The following is a 24,354-nucleotide window of genomic DNA, read 5'->3' on the forward strand; positions in this document are numbered from 1 at the left end:
TCAACTAGAATCAGATAGAAGTTTTATATAAATCTTTAAATACTAAAATCAGCTTCATATCAAATCCATAAGCCACAAGAACAGAATAAAATATACTCATTTTAAATTGGATTAAACAAAGTTTCAATATACAAGGACATTTTTAACCCATTATTTAATTTGTGTAAAAATCAAGAGAATACCTGTTGGATATTCAATTAAAAGTTTAAAATAATATTTCTTGTATATTGTTTAGTATTTCAGTGCTGCAGTGTGATTGGCCAAATAGAACTGAATCTTTTCTTTCATTTAAAATCTGTCTAAGTAAAATGCATAAGATGTTTTTGTGCTGAAAGCATTCTCACCTCAGCTACCCATTACGTTTCTGCATTAAAGTATGATTCATTTTGTATCTTCCCACTGTTTCCCCACAAACACCCACCATAGTAATCAGAGCAAAGTGTTTTTCAGGCACGCAGGACGGAGCTGACCTGATGCTGCTCCACTCTTTTCAGCACACAGGTGGACACTTCATGCGTGAAGCTCCAGCTAATCTCATCCTCCATTAAAAGCTGCCCATGTCTTCTGATCTCCTCCTTCTAATGGAGCTCATGTCTGTATTATTAATGTGATAATTAAAAGCGGGAGGTGAGCTGCCATCGGGAGTAATAAGGAGAATAAATAAGTATGGAAATGTAATTTGGCTTAATGAATAAGCAGCGCGTGTAAAATAAGGCGCCGTGAAAGATGATTGGCTAGAATTGTTCAGGATTATGTCATCGCTAAGAATGGAGCATGAGGTCATATCTTTGGCTCATACATCTAAAAGCTCACAGTACTGCAAAAATCTAAGTTTTCATTTATTTATTAGTCTAAACATCCTTAAAAATGCTAAAAACAACATACAATAATGCATGTTGATATAATACATATAATACAGAAGAGTTAATAAAGTTTTATTTAGTTTCAAGAATTAGTTTAGATTTCTTTTTGCACAATATGACATAAATACAGTAAATAAAAACAAAGAAAATACAATTCATATACAGTGCAGGAAGAGAAAAAAACTTATTTTTATTTTATATACACAATTAGTTATATATATATATATATATATATATATATTTATAGTTATATTATATATTATATTATATAGTTATATATATATATATATATATATATATATATATATATATATATATATATATGTATTATTTTAGTATTTTTTTTACTATTGTATGCATTGTTAAAATTAAATAGTTAGTAAAAATCTATATAAAGTACATATACTTTACATAAATATATACTTTTTTTTACTGAAAGTAACAACACAGAAAGTAGAGTGTATGTTCTTGATGAGCATGGGCTTTAGTGGATAAGTCTAGGTTGGTGTCGTGACGGTTTCGGATCTGTCATTCACTGTCTTTCTGTCGCCTCAGTGCTTGCACCAATGTGCTCGTGTGCTTCAACACTAATTAGCTTTTAATAGGGAGTAATTAACTGGAACATGAGTCCAAGGGGCCCGGGGGGATCGGGGAACACTTGGGCGCAGACACACACACACACACACACACACATTTTTAGCAGTTGATGATGCCCAACATATGCTCCAGTTGCTCAGAAACATTCAGATGCCAGCACTTGTCTGACCCAGTTGTGCTGTTTTACTGTTGGGTTAAGTGTATGTATCTGTGTATCTAAAAAGAGCTACAACAAAACAACATAATGCAGTATTAGATATTTTAAATATTTTTAAGCCATGTAGTGTCTTTGAAATCTTTGAATGTCCTCGTGCAGCATAATTTAATTAATTTGCTGGACGGTAAAAATGAATTTAAAGGCTTATTGTGTTTCATTTTTACTCATATGAAATTCCTATGGTCGCATGTTTGCCTCTAGGTGGCAGTAGAGGCCAATTTTAGTGCTCATATTCGTGTGGCCATTCACTGCAGCTTTGGTCAAATACCTTTGAAAACCAGGAACTGCTGCTGAAAAGTGAATGATATAAAATGATCAATTATTAAAATGAGTTACACAATTGTTTTCTCTAGCAGTGGTTTTGTATGTTGCTTTCTGACACCCATGTGATTCAAAATTGTGACTCAGAATATTGTTTGTGAATTCTCTCTTTTAAACCAAAATTATTATTTCAAAATTTTAATTTGTTTGTATTTTTGCTGTAGCCTTTGGGTAAACAAGTGAATATAAGTAAAATCATATACATTATATTATATGTGTAAAAAGAGTTATATTATATTGGAACATTATATTATTTTCTGTAGTAAAGGTGCGATATCTCCATATATCACTTTCAGTTCATGAACACAGTGCATTAAAACCTGTCATTTTGTTTTTAATGTGACTAATGGACATTTGTGTCTATATTTTGCAGGTTTCCTGGTCCAGGGATAAAGAAAGTCCCTCCACACGGCTCAGAATCCAGACAAAAACCACCTGAACCCGTCATCAGCCAGATCATCGACAAACTCAAACACATCAATCAGGTGAGTTACTGTTTATCTGAAAACATGCACACACTATTTTACATGTGAACTTCACAGTGCACATAATCATACGCTGCCATGCTGTCAGTCATCGCACAGACATACAGACATACATAAACTCATCACCTCTGCTTTAACTCTGTCATAACCGTCTGCCTGTCATCACACACACAGATGTACATGTCTGCACACTGTTTTATGGCAGTGCTGTCTTTTAGATTATCAGGATGTGTTATAGGGGCTGCCGGTATCTGTATACTAATGCAGACAAAGCAGAGGCGCTTTCTTTCACTTTCTTCCTGCCTGCCTTTAAAAAACAACAGCTGCGTGTCATATCACCTTGACTGTGTGTGTGTGTGTGTGAGTCAGGGTGTGTCTGCTTATATTTCACGTACAGTTCGTTCCCTATTGTGACCGAGATCCCACAGTGATATTTGACCCTTTAGGGTTTTCTGTGTATATACTCTGGTAATCCTGAGAGAACAGCATCTGGCTCATCCACAGGAAGTTCACCGGGCGATCTAAAGAACACCTCTTTCCGTGCTTCCTCTCTACCTGCAGGATGTGTGGTTTTGGCTGGGTTTAAATGTATGCTACAATGCAACCTCATTGTGAATGGCTATAGGCAACAGTTAGTAAAGCTCAAATCTGTGTGTGTGCTATTTGCACATTCAGCCCTGATTTTTCCCATTTACATTCCAATACATTTATTCATTTACTCTTTTTAATCTGAAGCAGTTTATAAGGAATACAACGAGCAAGAAGAGATAACAATACTCCAAAGTATTAAAGGCAGGTACAGGGAGGGATTTAGTGAAAATGGTGAAAGAGATGTGTTTAAAATAAAAACAACTTTGGATAAAAATAAAACGAATTCATTTTATAACTCATTTACTTAATGAGACCTTTGTCATTTATTCCTTTTATTCGTTTTCACACATTTCTAATTTCAAATTTACTTTAGACAGTCATTTAATTTAAATTAATTTAATTTGTATTGAATTGTATTGTTTTTTGTTTGTTTTTCTGCTTTATTTTATTTTTTAAAACGGCTTTTTTTGGTTTGCTTTGTTGTTTTTTATTATAACCTGTTTTTGTTTTGTTTGCTTTATTTAGTTTTTTATTACTACTTGTTAAAAAAACGTTTTTGTTTGTTTCCGCTTTGTCCTATTTTATTTTGTGTATTCCTTTTTTGTTTTTATCATAGATTGTTTCTTGTTGTTAGATGGTCTGCTTTATTTTCTCTGTTAATACTACTAGTCAACTCCATATTTTTATTTAATCATGTTTATTTAGTCGTGTGCGTGTTGCTTTGCATGTCGTTTTGTGTGTGTGTTATAGAAACCCACTGCGGCCCCATGCTCAATGGCCCCATGTGAGCAGATTAGCTCTTGTTTAAACAGACCACAGAGACATCAGAGCGGCTCAGATGAGTGGAGAAGAGCTGTAGGTCACGTCTACCATGGGACAGGCCTTCTCTTTCTCAGTAACTCAACAAACAGACCTTCTCTTCTCTTCTCTTCTCTTCTCTTCTCTTCTCTTCTCTTCTCTTCTCTTCTCTTCTCTTCTCTTCTCTTCTCTGTGAAAGACTCACTGTGACCTTCTTCCCATCTGCTTTCTTCCTCCTGCGCAGCTCCTGTGAAGTGTCCAGCTGTTGTTTCAAGACACACGTCACATAATTTATGTACATGACAATAATTCGCACACAATCAAAATGAAGATGTACCCTAGACCAACATTGTATTCTGTCATGTGTATTAGAAACATAATTAAGCCATGTCACACTTAAAATTGTGCAGCTGCTCTGAATAGCAGCATGGGTGTAAACCTCATGCTGATGTATGTAGTGTTTATACACACACACACACAGATGATATAGATCTGGTGACTGTATGATGTCAGTGCTGTTCATGTCTGGTAGGCAAATGGAGAGTGCATTTCAAAAGACCTCTATGTATATACACACATCTGTGGCCCCTATAAACACATAAACAAATGTGTAGACGCATGTTTGTTTCACTGTATTATTTCATAGACTTCCATTGTTTTTCTTTAGGTTAGTTACATGTTTTGACCAACTAATTTATAAGCTTTTGTAACTAGTGAGTTCAAACAGGTTCAACTGTGTTCAACAGGTTTCGCTTTATTAGTGAGGCTTTTTTTGAACAGTGAGGACCTCACAAGTACAGTCATGCAGGATAAGATGTTTGTGTGGGTTGTTGATTAAACCGTGTGCATGAATGAGATATCTTTACTATGACATTCTCTGAGAATAGTAGTGTCGTCAAATCAGTACACATTGTCCTTAATGAGACCGAGCAGGACAAGACACAACGATTTCACAACAACAGTATAAGCAACAGCGCTGGCCGATTTCACAGAAATCCGAAACATACACTAATTAAGCACCTTTCACCACAACAGAGATTGTTTAAATCAATCATAAATGATTCATTATTTAATCATTCATGTTCAGTTAGGGTTGATGGAGATGGAGCTCCAGTGTGTCTACAAAGTTTTATGCAAAGAAACAGCTTCTACCAATGGTTTTTGGTTCATGCATTGATAATCCTTCTCATCGTGATTATGTTTGCTGCTCTTTATATTTAAAACCTTCCCCTATAAACTTTAATTTAACATAAAGAGAACTGATTTCATACTAACTCTCCATGACACGTCTGTCTCCTGACCTCCCTCGATTATGTCAATGTGAACGAGGCTTTAGTGCGACTGGTAGTGTTTCCTTTACTTCACCAGCAGAAACTCAAACATGTTCAGTTTAACTTAGCCCTGTGATAATAGTTTACATCTGGTGTTATCTGGCACGGTGTTAATGTGTGTTCTCATTTGTTTCCAATAGCCGGGGGTTTGAGTTGTTTCCCAGAGCAGACAGACAGCACACTCATATCAGACTTTTCCTAGCATTTCAGAAAGCCAAGATCTCATCTTCTAGCCTGGGAGGCTTGTTAGTGTGAGCTACATTTTCTAAGTGTTCTCCAGCAGTTGTAGTTCTATAAAACATTTTGGGTGTGGACCCATTTGATTTTATGGAGCAATAAGGTTTTTGAAAGCTCTTAACAGTGTTTAAAATATTTCTGTTCCCGGGGTATACAGCATGACAATCCTGTGTCCCAGAGTGTGTTAGTGTAGCAGTGCTAGAGATGGGCCCCTTCTGAAAGAGTGACACCGGGGAGTGCATTGAACACCAAAAGACAAAACTTTACCCTCCCTCAGCTCTGCAGACCCCGATTTCTCACGCCTAATGCAGCTGATGTAATGGCTGCGCGCGGCCAAGTTTAGAGTAAGCTCGTCTCTATAAATGAAAAAAATGACTTGGTGCTCAAGCTATTCCAACTGGGCAAGTGCTCAAAGCGTCTGTGTGTTCTTATCTGCATGCCTAAACATGATTCTCAGGCCTAAATGTAAGTGAGTTAGCGCATTAGCAGTGCTGAAGCCTTATCCTAGATATTTGATCAGGGGTTTCACATGTGGCCATAATGCCAAGGAGCCCCAACAAACCCATACATATTTTATTGAGGATAAAAAGTAAATGTGACATAAAAACGTGATTGTGCAGCAGGATTTTAAACAGCCTCTGGATTCGGGTTGGCAAGTGTTCAATTCATACCCTACATGTACTGTATAGTAACAGTGCATAGTGTTTATCAGCCATCTACAGTATTTCTGCTCGCCGGAAATGGCAGAGATGTTTTCAGAGATGAAGCTCACAGAGCACACACCCTCCGTCTGTCTTCATGCGTGTTTGTGTTTGTTCCCATGACTGTCAAACATTCACTCGTGCTGATCTGTAAAGTCTGCAGCGTCTCTTCGTGTTTATACAAGAATGGTGCGTCATTTGTGGACCGTTTACTTCTTTGAGGGGAGTTGTTAAACCACAAAACCTCCAGTTTGCTCTTAAAAATTAACCTTAATAAATATCCCTCAGATCAGTGTACGGCTAAAAAAAAAACCTTCTAAAATTTCCACAGACAGACATAAGTAATTTGTCCGTCCAGAATGAAAACGAAAAAGCTGCACAATCAGAATATATTAGAGGTTTAAGGTTTATACATTTATTGAGGCTAGCTAGCGTGAAATAGGAACCAGCAGCTGACAAAAAAAAAAAAAAAACACGTTGAGCCTGGATAGGACATGGTGTAAGGCCAAACATATCAGTGTTGATTTGTTGATTTGAATAAAGCTATAATAAGTTATCTGATATGTAGATATAATCTGACTGAAAAAATTAGCTTTTTTGGTGACACTATGGAGATAAATGCAGAGATGTAACCATTTTTACCGGAGCTTTACTAGAGCCTATATTTTTGGAGTACCAAGAACAGAGGTCTAGAAAATCGACCTCACATGTATAGTTTAATTTACGCATATTGCTAAATTAGATTTTCATATTTAGGAAAATATGTCTTTCCGCTAGTGCCGTCATCAGGACCATCTGGACTTTCCAGGGTATTGAGTTACTGTTCAAAAAAAGCCTGTTCCCAGCGGAGCTCAGGGGATAGTGGTGAAACACTGCAATTATCTGATTGGTCTTTGATTATAGAAGTCCCCTCCAGCGTTGAGATGTGTCTACCATGTGTAGGGCAGAGAGGTGAGCATATATTACATGTCACTTCTCATGTTGTCCTAGGTTTGTGGAATGTTCTGTGAAAAATTAGATGTTCCGTTTTTTTTTTTAATTCGCGTACTATGGGAAAGAACTCTTTCACGCACACTCTCATTTCTGAACTGAAACTTTTCTCTGCATTTTTTTCCCCTCACTTTCTTCTTCTCTCTCTCTCTTTGAACTCCACCCTGCATTTCTTATGCTTTTTCTCCCATGTTAATCCCACTTTCTTTCCCGCTCTCCTTCCTGACTGTGTTGAGTTGTATGTGACACACTCCAGTCCCGCAGCCCTCCTTCACTTTAATTAGATCCAGCGGCAGAGATGGAGAGCGAGGGAGGGCCGCAGGTAAGGCAGGAGAGCAGACGGCAAAAACAAACCAGAGCTCCACATTCCAGCACGCAGCCTCACGTCCTGCTGCCGCTGACTCCACACCTCATCTACTCCAGGAAAAGTACCAAAAAGTACCAAGCTCCAAAGGCCTCTTCACATCAGACGTGAACTAAAAAAGGGAACAGTTGCAGATCAATGCCTATGCGCTCCAAAGATAAACAAGTAATCTTCTGTCTAAATGAAAACCAAGTTTACACCAGGATAAAAGATGGCAGTGATTGACAAATTTACTTTTTTTTTCATAATCAGTAAGGATGCATGAATGTTCTTCAGAAGTGATGGTAAATACATCTATAATAATAGTAAAAAAAAGCTTATTTCAAATAATGTTCTTTTGAATATTACTGATTTTACTGATTCAAATAAATGAGACTTCTTTTAAAAATCAGCCAACCTTCAGTCCAAATGTATCTGTATTGAACTATTTATAATATGAAATTTAGTGGTTTAATCTGAGTCCTTGAATTTCTGTGATGGTTTGGGAAGTATATGAGGTTTAACTGTGGGTGGTAGTTTGAAGGTTATTAAACAAATCCTGCCATGGTCGCTTGAGTCTAAGTACGCACAAACACATATTAAGGCAAATTATCTGTACACACACATACACAAATAGCAGCTTAATGTGTTTCAGTGGATGCTGGTCCGTTTGAAGTCGCGTGACACCTGTGAAACCTGACATTAAAGCAGTCTAGAAGGACCTCCATAAATCCAGAGTAAAGTGGGGGCTGCGTTTGACCCCCTTTTCCCAGCGCCGCTTCTGATAGCCTTTGCATGTCTCTGTTCTCAACGGCTTGATTTGCTGTGGCCCTCGCATCAAAAACTCCCATATAGATAACTTTCTAAAAAATATTTTTCACACTTATGCTTTTTTGCTCTCAAACACGTCACCTTTTACGTGTTATTGCGTCATTCTCCACTTTAGTTTTCTTATTCCCACTCTGATTTGTATTCATTATTAAGAAAAGTCATAAATTATAATATTTGGATCTTTTAAGAACTGTTGACTAAGATGTTCTTTGAGGAACCTAAAATGGTTCACAACAAAAACCTCCTTATTTTTACAAGTGTAGTAGGACTTTCTTCTTCCTGTTAGCAGGTCTTGTAGTGGAATAACAAATCTGTTTCAGTGTGTTGATCACAGGGAAACAACTACAATACCTAAAACCATCAGATTGATTCAAACAGAAATCAGTGCTTTTGATACATCATGCAATTTCATGTCTCAACCACAGATGGCGATAGAGAGAAGCCAAAGTTCTGTAAAGTACAGGCAAATTTCACTTGTGAGCCAGTTTGTTCATTTTAGAGATTTTGCTTCCTTAAAAGCTTAGTTAACTGTAGTTACCTGCTTTTTATTAGCGGCATGTAGTGTGGTTAAAGTTAAACGACTTTTCCAAAAGGTAGTTTGGAAACTAATTTCAAAGTAGTTTCTGATTGTCTCATTGATGTCTATTTTTATTTCCACTAAGGAATTTTAAAAGCAACATCTGAGACAAAATTAATAGTTAAATGAAACCCCATGAAGTCTCCTGAGCTATGAAACGGGCAACCTCTGGGCACTTTCTTACATCTCTCCACTGCCGTTCCCTCTATAGTAGGTTTTCATATTCCCTCCTTCTCCTCCATCCCCCTCTCTATCTGTTCCTCTCTCCCCTGCTGTCTAGGTCAGCGGCTGAGCACATGAGAGGTCTTTTCCTTCCAATTAGTTACCTGCTAATGAGGCTGAAGCCCCCAGACCCTCCTCCCAGCAGTGCTCTCAGCAAAGCCCCCTCATCCCGCAGGCCAGAAGTTTTGTGCCCCTTACTGCCACCAGTCTGCCCCCGCCCACTTCAGCCGCCCCACTGGCTACAATTACCACACAGCCAGCCAACAACTACCCTATAACCAGAGCTCATCTGTGCAGAAAGAAACAGACTACACCTTACATGGTCACCCGCAAACCTGTTTACTAACAGGACATATTTGTTATCCTGATCTGCTGGAAAGACTTCCTATGACATGGAAATGTTACACAGGGAACTTCCTGAGCCGCTGACTGACCAGAAATCAGTTCAGGGATGCAAAACAAACAAAAGTGCATGTATTGGCTGAAGTGTTCCCAAACACCTGTATCACCTCATCTACAGCTGTGCAGTTAAACAGATAATCTCACGCCATTGGTTGAGCCAGAAGATTTAATGTTGAACTGCTCAAACAAACTCTTCAGGAAATTAAACTTATCGTAACGTTTATTGTCAATGTCTCTCCCAAGATTATTGTAGTTTTGGATTCTTAATATTGTTTAAAAATTTGTTTCATCAAAGAGGAATTGTGCGCGCTCAAAAAGAACAATGAGTTCTCATGTAGAACAAAAAGAAGAAAGTTTTAATCCAACAGGTAGCTGAAATTGTCCACATATGACCAAAAAAAGACTATCAAAAATAGTTTTTTTTATTTTCCATATGCAAAAGTGAATAAGAGACAATAGTGTAAAGTGTCTTAAAAACAGACCAAAGAGCAGACGTTTCAGCCCACGCTTTATTCAGTGCTTTTTGTACATTATAAAGGATGGATGGGCTGAAACGTCTACTCTTTGGTCTATTTTTAAAATTGGTTTCGAATTTCATTTTAATTTTAGATTAATTAATGGGTTGTTTATATATTTGAATTTTAGCAGAGTAATTTAAATCTAAAATAATCAAGACCTTTTCATTTAACACATATTAAAGGCAAACAATTCAGTGCATTTAAAGTATAAATAAAAGTTTTTTTTATATACTATAAATATATATATATATATATATATTTAAATTATATATACTCTAAATGCCATTTATAAAAATAATACCTGTATTCAGAAAGGATGCAGTAAATTGGTTAAAAGTGACATTAAAGACATTTATAATGATGCAAAATATTTCAGTTACTTTTTTTTAGTTTTAGCTTTATTTAAAAAATCCTGAAAAAGTATATCAAATGTATAAAATTATTATACAAAGTATTAAACAGCACAACTTTTTAACATTGATAATAATAAGAAATGTATACTGAGCAGCAAATCAGCATATCAGAATGATTTCTCAAGGATCATGTGACACTGAAGACTGGAGTAACGATGCTGACAATTCAGCTTTGCATTACAGGAACTGCATTTTAAAATATATTAAAATTTAAACAGTTATTTTACAATTGTAATAATATTTCACAATGTTACAGTTTTACTGTATTTTGATTAAATGAATGAAGCTTTGGTGAGCATAAGAGACTTCTTTCAAAAACATTTCAATGGTTGGTTTTACATAGTAGTTTTACATAGTTTTATGTCATTTTAGTTTTGCATTTAATGAACTTTTTTAAGCTTGGTTTTATATGAGTAGTTATGGTTTAGGAAAGTAACCCTGGTCACCCCACCAGGAGCCGCGCCTCACATCTGGGGGCCAGTGTTCCTGACAAACATGATTCTTGTTTCCTTATGAGCGCTGTAGACGGAGTCCATTGAGATGTGATTGTATTGGAGGGAGAGAGGCGTACAGGTGGAAGGGTTACGGCCGTCTTGTTTCTCAGGCTGTATAGTGTAACCCAAGCCTCCCCTGGGCTCTCTGTGAGATTTGTCTCTATGTGCTGTTTCTCATGACTCCGTATCTCCCAGCATGAGCCGAGAGAGGAGCCTCAGAGAAACGCGGTGCTCCATCAGCGGCCCTTGCTGGAAAACACAACAGGAGCCTCTCGGCGGGTCAGAGGTCTCACTTCCTGTTTCCTCTCCATACAGGGTCATCATAGGGTCTCTTCTGTCTCTCTTTCCTTTTGTTACGGGGGCCTCACAGCGCAAAGCAATGTCTCTATAATGTAGCAGTTGGATTATGCGAGAAAGAGGAAAGAGGAAGGAGGAAGCGCTCATGTGCACATGTGGCGCACTGCTCATTGTCAGTGCTTAAGATAAACCTTCAGTGGGACGTTTCTGTAAAAACACACACATTTCTAGACTGCATTTATGGATCTTTTCAAGCTGCTTGTATAGATCATACTATACTCTTATATCTGTCAGCATAAATGAGAAAAAGAGGTGAGGTTATAGATCAGGAGCTTGAGGAATTATGTGACACACAAGAGGATTTTAGATAACATTAGATAACCTAATCCTGTACATATGAAATACAAATAATACAGAGTTATACTTAAAGACATTTAATGGGAAATTACTGTATCTTATGTTATTCAAATTAATCAAACAGCAACATTGACAAGAAAAAGAAAATCACACACTTCTTTCGGCTAGATAACTGAAGCTGTCTAAAATCATACATGCATAATTTGGGCTAAAATCAAATATTTTAATTTAAAATCTAGCTGAATAAGTATTAGTGTGTTATTAAGTGTAATCAAGCAGTAATTACAATTATGAAACGGACTGTTTTTTTTCAAAGAATTATTCATTCAGCTCACTATGATTTATGATTTAAAAATGTCAATTCTCACACAGACATATTGTGTGGCTCTAGTGCATATATACGTAGCACATAAATCATGTGGACTACATTTAGCATTTTGCACATAGTATAGGAAAAGGGCAGCCAGCACATTCTTCAAAATATCTTCTTTATATATTACACACACACTTTTTGAGGGGATGAATATTTTTAAGTCCTCTTGGAAGTTTGCTGAGGCTCCCTAGTTGAGAACCAGTGCTTTAAAGCACACAATGTGTGTCCATGAGAGAATGCTGGGCTGGGAATCAGATGGTGATATCAGATGCACTGCTTTCAGACCACATGACTCTGGGAACGATAGCGATAACATGTCAAGCCCTGGAGCAGAAGACAAGCAAAGCCTGTCCTCAGACACTAATTAGATTTAGCTAGCAGCCCTCATATCAGAAACTCTTTTAGCTCCCACTGCTCTGTCAAACAATCGCCTGCATTTACTGCAAACATGCCAACATTAACACCACTAGATAAAAGAGCTGTGAATTCTTTTCTCTTTTTTTTTGACTTCAGTTTTTTTTATTTTTTTTATTGTGAACAGCGTGGGATAAATCATACATACATTTCATTTCATCAGCTCTCCCAGACATATTTTTATACAAACATAAACAACAATGAAGCCCACCTTTCTGAATCTGTGTAGCATTGCCTTCCTTTTTTTTTCTTCAAATGACCGATTCTTCAACAGATACCTTTGTTCAAAGGCACACAAATCTGTCATTTGTTTTGCTTTCTTTGATAAATGGCTTTGTTACAGCATTGGGGAAGCTAGTACAGAGACTTGTTTAGATTGTAAAGGAACTGATTCAGACGAATGTGGTGAAACAATCATAAATCATCTTTGGAGGAGCCCACACCCAGGCCGCTAGAGGAGGCCTGCTCTTTGTGCTCCTGTCCCAACAGGTATTGGTTCTAGGAAATGAATCTGTCTCTTTCATCTGTCTCAGACGTACTGTGTCTCGCGTGAGTGCCTCTGCTTCAGACAGGTGAGAGTGGATGCTGGGACAGAAAGGGAATAAAGGTCCAGAAAACCCCCCTCTTTATCACCTCAAATTCATGAAATGTTGAGTAATGCACGAAATGTGTGCGCATGCGGGTTTGCAGTGAAGTTTCCATGACTCACACAGTGAAAATGTACCGGTTTTATCCCTTCTTTCCTCAAGTATGAACCACTACAACTAAAGTGGATGTAAGGTCCTCACACACTCTTGTGGCTGTTTTTATGTGTGTGACCTTTGGATGGATTCATATAAATGAGGTAATTCAAAAGCGCTGTATGTAGGGCAGAGGTCATAATGTAATCATTTTAAGAATGGAGGAAATTACAATTCAAACGAAGTTACACTGAGGTTAAGCACCAGGCTTATTTGATTATTCAGATTATTTTCTAAAGAACGATGTGCGCTGCGAGCATTTAAGAGTGTTCATAGTGCTCCAGTTTAAAGCACAGCAGTGCTGGAAATTAAGTTTGGGATCAGTATGATTTTTTTTATGTTTTTGAAATGTATGCTTACCAAGGCTTGCAGGTATTTGAGCAAAAAAATACAGTAAAGATAGTAATATTATTACAGTTTCAAATAACTGATTTGCATTTGAATATATTTTAAAATACAGTTTATTTTCATGATCCAATGCTAATTTACTCCAGTCTTCAGTGTCGCGTGATCCTTCAGAAATCATTCTTACGTGTATGTTGATTTGCTGCTCAAGAAACAGTATTGTCAATGTTGAAAACAGCTGTGCTGCTTAATATTTTTGTGGAAACTGTGATAGATTTTCTTCCCAGATTCTTTGATGAATAGAAAATCTAAAAGACCAGCATTCTTTTGTAACACACATTTTTTGGGAACATTATAATAGTCTTTACTGTCACTTTTGATCAGTTTAATGCATCCTTGCCGAATAAAAAGAATTTCTCTCTCTCTCTCTCAAGAAAAAAATCTTACCGCAAACATCTGAACTGTAGTGCATGTACGTGTAGCTGTTTCATATATAGTACAACAGCATGCAGAGCACCATATGAACAGACCACAAGCTACGGCACAAGTCCAGACATGCTTGTTTTTCCTTTTGAACAGGCACAATACACGGTATGATGCTAATCAGAGCTAGGATGGAAAAAAGTCTTCGCTACATCTCATCCGGTTTTCTTGGTTTCTTTCTCTCGCAGACACATAAACATATAGGCTGATGTAAAGGGAAGCCGTGTCCCTGTCCTGACCCTGTTTGGGTTTCACTTCAGAGCGGTGACACGCTGGATATGGTGCTGCAGTGCGAGGGCCAAACCACAGGCTTTATCTCCGTCCCCTCTGGGGTCTTTATACCCTGGCCATACACAACCCTCAGCTGCTCACTGCCGCCCCACAGCGTGTGTTGTGGTTACCAGAAGAAAAAGTCTTGTCCTCTCATGTTTTCTCCACAGTAGGTGGATTTGTTGTTTTTTTTGTCAGTGTTGGAGATGTATTGTAGGACTGAGTCAGAAAGTCAAAAACCTGTATTGTGAGATTAAAAAGTCTCATTTTCTAGGTAATCTAGGCATATTCTAAGTGCTTTTTACTACAAAAATATATTTTAATTGTTCAAAAATCAGTTTAAAGATTAAAACAAACCTTTATCTTTAAGTTTAAACTTGACTTTATAACACACTCTTCATGTTTGTGCTTCAAATACATGAATAACTCAGGGGTTTTCAAGAAGTTGCAAGGGAATGTAGAAAAACATGATATGTATTTTATTTACAGAATCGTAGCAACCCCAAGGCAACACTCACCCACAAGACCATATCATCACAGCGGCAGCAGGTTTTCTGCATGAGATCTGCGCTGGGCTAATCATTGTTTAGTCATGGTCTTATAATTTCCAGAAACCCTTCTGTGAGTTTTCTCCTCTTGTACGCTCCATTGCTTGTCTGCTTGATTAAACAGTAAACTGCCATGTGGCATTACTATATTGCTCTGAGCGCTGACCCTGAGCAGAGTTCAGGCCTGGTGTGGGGCTTAGCGACAGGCCTGTGGTCACTGCGTCTCTCTCGCGGCTGAGCACTTCGCCATGTGTTGGCCTTTTGTGAGTTTGTGAGCTGAGTTTTCCTTTGCGTTCTGTGCAGTAAGGGAAAGAAGGGATCGCATGGCTGAACAGACACTAATTGCATTTTTTGCATTGAGCTCCGCTGCATTCCATGAGCCCTGTGTTCCCGAAGCCTCTGGACCGCAGAGAGAAAGAGGAGGAGGGGAGTCCTCCAGTTGATTTATCAAGCATATTTTGTTTTATTTGTGTTCTCTGTGCTTCCTTGAGGCTCTCCAGTACACGCCAGGCTTGTTTTATAGCAGCAGCATTACTGCATCTGACACATAACATTGTGTTCTCACACTGACAGTATTGATCTGAGAAAATGAAAGCGATATCGGGGTTAATGTGTTGAGTAACTGAAAATATTTATCAGTGTTTATCATGTGTTGGCCAATGGGAATTGTTACCACAGTTATTACATGATAGGGCACAGGGCTTTATAAGGTCAGCTGAAAGATGCAAATTACATTATGCAAATTTCTATATGCGACCCTGGAGTGCAAAACCAGATATAAGTGGCACAGGTATATTTGTAACAATGGCCAGCAATACACTGTATGGGTCAAAATGATCGATTTTTCTTTTATGCCAAAAATCATTAGGATATTAAGTAAAGATCCTGTTCCATGAAGATATTTTGTACATTTCCCACTGTAAATAGATCATAACTTAATTTTTGATAAGTAATATGCAATGCTAAGGCTTCATTTGGACCATTTTAAAGGTCTCAGACAAAAAATATATCACAGTTTCACAAAAGTATTTAGCAAATATTAGGTAGCCTAACTGTTTTCAACATTGATAAAAACAGGAAATGTTTCTTGAGCAGCAAATCATTATATCAGAATGATTTCTGAAGGATCATGTGACACTGGAGTAATGATCCTGAAAATTCAGCTTTGCATCACAGGAATAAATAAAATTTTAATTGCATTAAAAAAGATATTCAAAATGAAAGCAGTTATTCTAAATTGTAATACTATTTCATACTACTACTGTATTTTTTAGCAAATAAATCCAGTCTGTGTAAGCATAAGAGACTTATTTCAAAAATCTTATGAACCCAAACCTTTGAAAGCTATTTTAACCGACCATCGTCCAGCATTCAGTATTGATCCACTCGGTCTGTCAGACCACAGCTCCACCTCTGAATTCTTAAAATTTGCTCATAATAAAATCAAATTTACATAAGGAGCTGGGCCACATTTACCAAGGAATCAAACCCAGTGTTTAGAGCATAGACTACATACTGCTTAAGTTGTCTGACTTGCTGAATATATAGTGTTTGAGCGCCTATAACTGTGTAACAGATTTGTTCTTTTTTCAAACAATGGTTAAATAACTCACTCCATTATTTTATATAGCTTCATAAAAGCCTACATTTCAAAACTCTGAGTTGTTAAATAAGTTTATAGTGCATTGTCAGTGTTCCTGCTGAAATCACCACACAATGTGTGACAAAAATAGACTCCAAAATACTAGTTGTTGTCACACGTTCTTCTGTTGCACAGCTTTGTGTTCAGTGTGAATGCTGTTACTTGTTAACACGGTAAGCAAAATAAATGCATTCTGCCTTTGCATGCAATGCAATTTATTGCCCTAAAGCAGAAGTGTACAGAAATGTACTCTAACCAGCCAAACCAAAGCATCCTGTGCTACCTCAGCTGGCCACTGCACATGTGTGTGTGTGTGTGTGTGTGTGTGGGGCGGCATGTGGCTGTGCTCCATCGATTCGGCCTACTCTCCATACACCCAGTGCCAAACGCTCAGCCAAACAGTTGTCCTGAAGCTTTTCGCTTTTCTTTTCTCTCTCTATACCTTTTTTAGAGTTTGTTTTAAAATACACATTTCTCTCTCTCTTTTTCTCTTTACGACTGTTTGCTTTCAGAGTTGAAATGGTTTGTGGGGACGGCCCGTCTCACGTCGTTACTGGGCAACGGTCTTCAGGAAGGAATTCCGAGCCCTCAGTAAATGTGCTTAGGGCTTAGACTCATGCAGCTCTCCAAAAACATGCTGTTGAAACTAGAGAGCCGAGTGCATTAAAGGCCCATTCCTCGCACAGGGAAAACAGGCGCGTTGTTGTTATTTCAGTTTCATGAACAGCACAAGTCATTGAGGGAGTGTGGTTCACCTAGGTGGCGCTATCCCGAGCTCATTTTCACACCGTTATCAGCCGTGTTTTGTCCGTTTTATGCTTTTCCGTGTCATTGCCGGTGGGCAAGCTGCATAAATGAATCAGTTTCTCTGTCACTGCTGTAACCGGCCCTGCGGACTTGTTCAAACAGAGGCGGTCTGTGCCTCCTGTGTTTCAGGCCTGAATAGAGCCTGTGTGGAGATCTGGTGGAACATGTTGTATGACTTTCCCTGCCGACCTCCTGAGAATGTGCTGACATTAAATCACAGATGGAGGGGTTTGTATGTTTAGTAAGGCCTGTTTATCTTCTGAGGGTTATAATATAATAATTATCCATTTTTTAAAAGAGAGAGAGAGCGAGAGAGCTGTGTGCTGGTCAGAAGCTGTTGCCCTATGATTTGTTTCAGAGCGAAGCCATCTATAGCCAGACCCATCTGATCTCAATTTTCTCCTGTAGACAAAAACAACAACAGCGACGAAAAAAACCAACATCAACAAGCACATGCTTGTGTCCGCACATCGGAAGGAAATCAATAAAAGAGGGAGACAGAGTAGAAAGATTAAAGGAAAAGCAGAAGACAGAGGGGGGCGATGGAATTTTCAGCAATTATAGTTTGGCAAAACACAACAGCGGTCGATGTAGGAATCAACTCATTTAACATTTATCCTTTTATGCATGCCTCTATTTCAATGCAGTACTGTTTAAAAAGAAAGACATAAAGTCTTTTGGAAATGAATGGCTTGATGAGATCATTTAAATTTATATATTTAACCTTATCATGCTCAAAATCATTCCTCAATGTGAAGTTTTATACATAGCACATATGCCGCACACATAATGCATATTGAGCAATTTATGAAATTAAATTTTTGTCAGGAAGCAGCTGGTCTGTTTAACCATAAATTAAATCTAAATAACTGGTGGATGCATACTTAACAACATCAAGAATTTATGTTAAAAATAATACTGGAAGTCAAGGTTCTTCATCTGGTCAAAATAGATTTCTTTTGAAATTTTTTAAACAAATTTTACACTTTTTAAAATGGTCCTGCAGGGTGACAATTTTTTTTAAATGAATATAGAATCATATCAGCTCACATGTTATGCATAATAATTATAAAATATTTCACGAAATGCTGTTTAAAATAGTTTGCTATACTGTAAAAGAATAGAATGTCAGCTACCAATAAAATCCAAAACCAAATTCTGTTGTTATTAGTTCTGCAATTTTTTTTTTTTTTTAAGATATTGGTTCAGATATTACTCATAGCCTGTACAGTAAATCTAACTAGCTTCCACCCATCGTGTTGGCCATTTTTCACAGTATGCTGAAACCACTGTGAAAAAATATTTGACTTTTAGCACTTGCAAATTTATTTCCCCATGACTCTGTTTGACAGTGTTCATCTACAGTGTAATTGTGATCTGAAAACAAATCCATAAACCTAACCTCATACTGTTATACGATACATTTTCTAGAGCAAGGATTCCAAAACGTTTTTTCAACCAAACCTCTTTGACCAAAAATATTTACTTGAAAGTGTCCCTTGAGTTTCCAATTTAATATTTCAAAAATGTAACACATTTCCACACCCCAGTTTGGAAAACCCTGTCCTAGAGTAGCATCCAATAGCGGTTATTCTTTATCTGTTCATTAGAAGCGTAATGTTTTTTTCCAGTTTTCCACCACCCTCAATGCTAACCGTCTTTTCTCTGTAGCTTTTGCAGATGGTGACATTGCCCGAAAAGCGATGGAGGGCTCGACCAGGAGGGGGCGCTGCGAGGAGAGTCCCAGCTGGACAAGGCCAGGCAGACGAGGATGAGGAGGGTCTAGAAAGCGGGGACTGTGATGATGAAGATGAGTGTACTGGTGTTTCTGGACTCGGGCCGCCTCCGAGACGCAAACGCCTGCGCATTTTTGCAGGTCAGTGACATAGCATCTATTGGAACTCATTTTTAGTGTCAGGGAGTTTTTAACTGGTGCTATGATATGATCACAAAAAAATTACAATTCTGTCATTAATTACTAACCCTCATGTAGTTCTTTGGAACACAAATTAAGATATTTTTGATGAAATCCGAGAGCTTTCTGACCCTCCATAGACATTAACGCAACCACCATGTTCAAGGCCCAGAAAGGTAGTAAGGACATCATTAAAATTGTCCATTTGATGTCAGCAGCACCATGTATCTGCTGTCATATTCTTGTGAATGTGCATAGAAGACGCAGAAGAGGAGACATTATTGAATAAAGCTGTTATTTTTGTTTTCTATGTGCATAAAAAGTAAATTTACATTTAGTCATTTTGCATATGAGTTTTCTCGTATAGCTTTATAAAATTACTGTTAAACCACTGATGTCACATGGACTATTTTACCAACGTCTTTACTACCTTTCTGGGCCTTGAAAATGTCAGTTGTATGGCTGTCTATGCAGGGTCAGAAAGCTCTCGGATTTCATTAAAAAATTAAGTCTTACGGGTTTGAAACAACATGAGGGTGAGTAATTAATAACAGAATTTTTGGATGAACTAACCCTTTAAAGTTGCCCTAACTTCACAGGTTACAGGTAGCCGTGTATTATCAGTGACCTCACAACGCTATCATTGACCGAGAGAACAAGCAGGGTACATGGGAGATGTTCCCTTTGATGCAAAACAAAGCACAAAAGAACCAACAAACCATGTTAGTGCAAAGAAACTAAACAGAGGCAAAGAATAACAGTAGAAGGGCAGGAACAAGGAGTTTGATACTGACTGACAAAGCTGGACCAGCTGAGCAAACACAACAGAGGGAATTGTCATCCTGGCTGTGTTGTTGTGGCAGAGATTTAGGCTCTCAGGGTAGCGCCGCAAGGGGCCCAGGGTTACACTGAGAATCCCACTTAAAGCACATGTGAAAGGACAGGATAATGCACATATCAGCACTCAAATTTACACAGAGGAAGTGAAGCAGTGATAAAACGTCCAGCATCAAGTGCTGAGGTCTGAAAGCTCTCTGAACTTCTGAGCCGGTGGTGTTTGTGTGTGTGTCCTCCCTCCCTCTTGCAGAAGATTTACTGCTTTAATTATTAAGAATGAAGAGAATGCGTCTTGGGCTCTGGGATGAACAGTTGGCGATATATCTTTCCTGTCTTGGAATTTTATATCCCACTCCTCTTCTCCAGTCCTCTCTCAATCTCTGTTTGTTTGTTTGTGTGTGTGCGTGTGTATGTGTGTGTGTATGTTAGGTCGGTGGGTCGCGACCGAAGAATGAATCACAGTATTGTTCCAAAAGCATTGTGGACAGCAGGGCAAAACAATGCTAAATGCTAATAATAAAAAAACAACCATACAATAAATCATTCAGGTTAGGACACTTAGGAGGGAAGAGAAATCACTTCTGATATCTCTTATTGTTGATGTCAGAGGCTGTGCAAACTTTGAGGTTTTCACAAGTTAATCTGCTAATATGGTTAATGGTAATACAGTATGTTTAGCCCTGTGTTGATTCTGTGTGTTAATTAGGTACAGTTTTATTCTGTATGACCATATTTTGGATCCCTTAATCCGACCCCATGCCTAAACTTAACAACTACCTTTGTTAGGCAGACAAGCAAATGAGGAGTTTATTGAGGGAAAAGTTGTTTATAATAGTGTATGTGTTACCAAAAATCTTTTCTTGCTGCTTTTTCAGCATAAAGGCATGAGTGCTACATTTTTAAGACATTTCAAGTCATTTTTAAATATCAGACGAGGCTGTTAACTATAACAAGGGCGATTAAATGGATGGTTCACACAAAAATAAAAATCACCTCATGATTTACTCACCCTCAAGACATCGGTGTATTCGACTTTCTTTTTCAGACTAATACAATCAGAATTATATTTTAAAAAAATTCACTTTTCCAAGCTTTATAATGTGAATGGTGGTCGAGATTTTGAATCAAATTAATGCACATCCAGCCTAAAAAGTGCTCCACATGGCTCCATGGGGGTTAATAAAGGCCTTCTGAAGTGAATCGATGCATTTTTGTAAGAATAATATCCATATTTTAAACTTTATAAACCATAATCTCTAGCTTCTGCTAACATGCACGCATTCCAAGAAAATTGGCATTCCATTGATATTTTTCTTACATAAATGCATCAGTTCACTACATGTGGAGCACTTTTTATGATAGATGGATGGACTTTTTTGGGTTTTAAAATCTTGACACCCATTCACTGCCATTATGAAGTTTGGAAGAGCCAGGACATTATTATTATCTTTTTATTTAACTCAGATTGTATTCATCTAAAAGAAGAAAGCCATATACACCTAGGATGGCTCGCGGGTGAGTAAATCATGAGGTAATTTTCATTTTTGGTGAACTATCCCTTTAACTTTCAAAAACAGTAGTAATCAGTTCTGCTGTTTATGCATTTACAACTCCTATTCGGCTAATATTATGTTCAAAGTTTTGTCATACCAATGCAGTTTACAGTCATACCTAAATGTTGTTCAATATTTGACCAATATTCTTGCTCAAGTATTGTTCAAATACATTTGTTTGTTTTAGTGTAAACCTTTAGGCCTCTGATGAAACAGGTACACAGATAACAGCAGATAGTTGCAGTTCAGCCCTGCTGTCTTTTCATCCCATTTTGGTCGTTCGGTGAGGGGTCAGGAAGCCAGAATGCTGAAGGTCATCCATAGGCAGGTTTACTAATGGAAGTCCTGTCTGTGCCTGGTGTGCTGAGATGGACGACGTAGATCTGGTTTCTCAAAAGCGACGCAGCTTCAGCACTGTGCAGGGGCCTGGGGAGTGTGACGGACTGAACAACAACTAGGTGCAGACAGGCCGCACCTCGGGCCCAGACCCCTCCGTAAATCAAAGCTGTCAGCTGGACAGTAATTTTGTGGATGTTCTGAATGATCCAGATTGACTGATAAATCGTCATTCGCTCTGGGAAGAGATTCCAGGCCTACTCGCCCCCCAGGACTGCCCCCAACCCCCATACCAGCCCATGCATTCCAGGCCAGCAGAGCTATTCCTGGACACGGGCTGTGTGTGTGTCCTGTGCACACACCCCGGCGCTGAGGTCGTGTCATCTGCCTCACCACACTCGCTTTAATGTCAGCTGCCCGCTAAGGACAAGATTATGTGAGCGGCGGTGCAGTCCAGCACTAATCAAACATGCTGTTATCACATATTTAATAATGCTTCATGAGAAATGGTTTATATGAGATACTCTAGTTGTTTAAAACTGAAATATTGATGTCAGTATGGCGTAAACTTTTTATAAAATAAGTGTATACATCACAATAAGTGTATAACAAAATGGGAATCCATCCTGTCCTCTGCGGTCAATGCCTGGGATTTTGGACAATCATGTGATCTCAGAGTGGTTTATGTTAGTGTGCATGATTTTAAACATATGTTGTTGTTTTTTTAAAAATCGGTTTATTTCTTTGTTAGCAAATGACAGATTTTCGTACAACAGAGCTGTTCCAAGTGTGATATATAGTTTATAAAGCAGTTCTATAAACAAGACATTAATAATGAATAACTGGCTAGTTATTAAGTTTATTTTTTCGGTGCCAACATAAATAGTTGCAAAAAGAAGCAAAAGCGGAGTCAAGTGTTTTCAAAGAACAACACAGAGACTGAAATGCCACGAACACAAACAGTCAGAGTGATACAAAGTGAAACGGCTCAATACTTCACAATATGGTTCGGTTTGTTAACATTAGATCATGCAGTTGGTATTATAAACTAACAATAAACAGTGACCTTTTTATAGCATTTTATTAATCTTGGTTGATGTTTATTTCTAAATGCATACCAGAACATGTTTAACCCTTTAAAGCTCCATATAATTATAATAAGGAATTATATTTTCACATTAATGTATTGTGAATGAATACGAAATATAATAAACAACAATAGTATATTTATAAATTAACATTAAGCTAGGTTAATACATTTTTTATTAATTATAAAGTAATTATCTTTCAAACTGATGTAATACTGAATAGAAACTGTATAGTATACTGTACAGATAGATTTTTTCTTTATGAGCTTCCGCCCCTTTCTATCACACTTTCTCATCTTTTTCTCCACCCAGACCCTGAACGATCACCCCATTTTGTGTCTCCAAACAAAGTATCTCATTCAGCCTATCTGATGCAAGTGCTTAGTTGCTTTCCTGACATTTCCCACCCTCTCTGCGCTCCTTGGTTCCCTTCTCATTTTATCAAAGAGGAGTCCAGGAGGAGTTGATGAATGTAGCTATCACCGAAAGGCCAAACCCCTGGAGTCGGGGGATTTTGGAGAGAGCCGGTCGGAGTATGCAGCCTTGACCACTCCGCCGCACAGCATGGGCCCTGTCAAAAGAGCTGTTGTTATTTTCCAGTGCTCAGCAGACGTTTGGTCACTGTAAGTGCTGAGGAGCATTTTTTCTTTGAAGCTCTTTGGCCCTTTATCAGCAGGCGAGGGTTAGCAAAATACAATGTGGAAATATTCCTGTAATGTGAAACACACAGCTCGCTGTGAGAGCCTGGGCAGGGCTCTAGTCTCAGGTCTAATATATAAGATATGGAGAGAGTAAGAGAGATGGAGAGGAGAGGAAATTTTGTGATGGATGGTGTGAATTTGTGAGGTAAACTACAGGCGCAAGCATTCAAAAGCAAGCACTTTTTTTTTCGCAGCATAAATAGTTTCATCCTTCCTCTGATGTTGGGGTTGGAATGCTAACAGGCTCCATGTGTCACCTCTGACCTCTAGCACCTGATAGGTGAGGAGCAAAGCACACGTTTTCCATTACAGCACAGGCTTTCTGCAGCCGCTCTGTGCCACAGCTGTAAACAAGCTGCTATGAGGCCGGCCGGCCTGCCTAGTGTTAGTAGCATGCGCTGTCAATCTGTGTTTGTGAACTCGTGTGAGTTTGTGTTTATGTGAGGAAGTATACTTTTATGTGAGTGTGTCTGTGTGTGTGTGTGTGTGTGTGTGTGTGTGAGTGGGTGGGTTTAATTAGCTCTGCTTTGAGGAGAAATCTAAGCTAGTTAAATATGGAAACATCTCCCTTTTGTGGAAATGAGTTATAAATAAACTAAATTAAAGTTTTTGGTAACACTTTACTTTGAGGTTCAATTAGTTAACATGAGGCATAAACTTATAATGAACTACTTTTTTTTACAGCATTTATTCATAGTTAATATTAATATGTAAATA

General features: G+C 38.1%; 1 protein-coding gene across 1 annotated transcript in view; it reads left to right on the forward strand.

Annotated features, from left to right (window-relative positions):
* The window catches only part of LOC113113317 (glypican-3-like), a 117,628-nt gene that overhangs the window by 76,317 nt on the left and 16,957 nt on the right, over positions 1-24,354 (forward strand). The window contains exons 6-7 of the mRNA XM_026279436.1: positions 2,372-2,483; positions 18,879-19,083. Of these exons, the coding sequence (XP_026135221.1) occupies positions 2,372-2,483; positions 18,879-19,083 (317 nt within the window). The remainder of the gene's footprint in view (positions 1-2,371; positions 2,484-18,878; positions 19,084-24,354) is intronic.

This window comes from Carassius auratus, chromosome 14 (assembly GCF_003368295.1).
Source record: "Carassius auratus strain Wakin chromosome 14, ASM336829v1, whole genome shotgun sequence".
NCBI classification, from domain to species: Eukaryota; Metazoa; Chordata; class Actinopteri; order Cypriniformes; family Cyprinidae; genus Carassius; species Carassius auratus.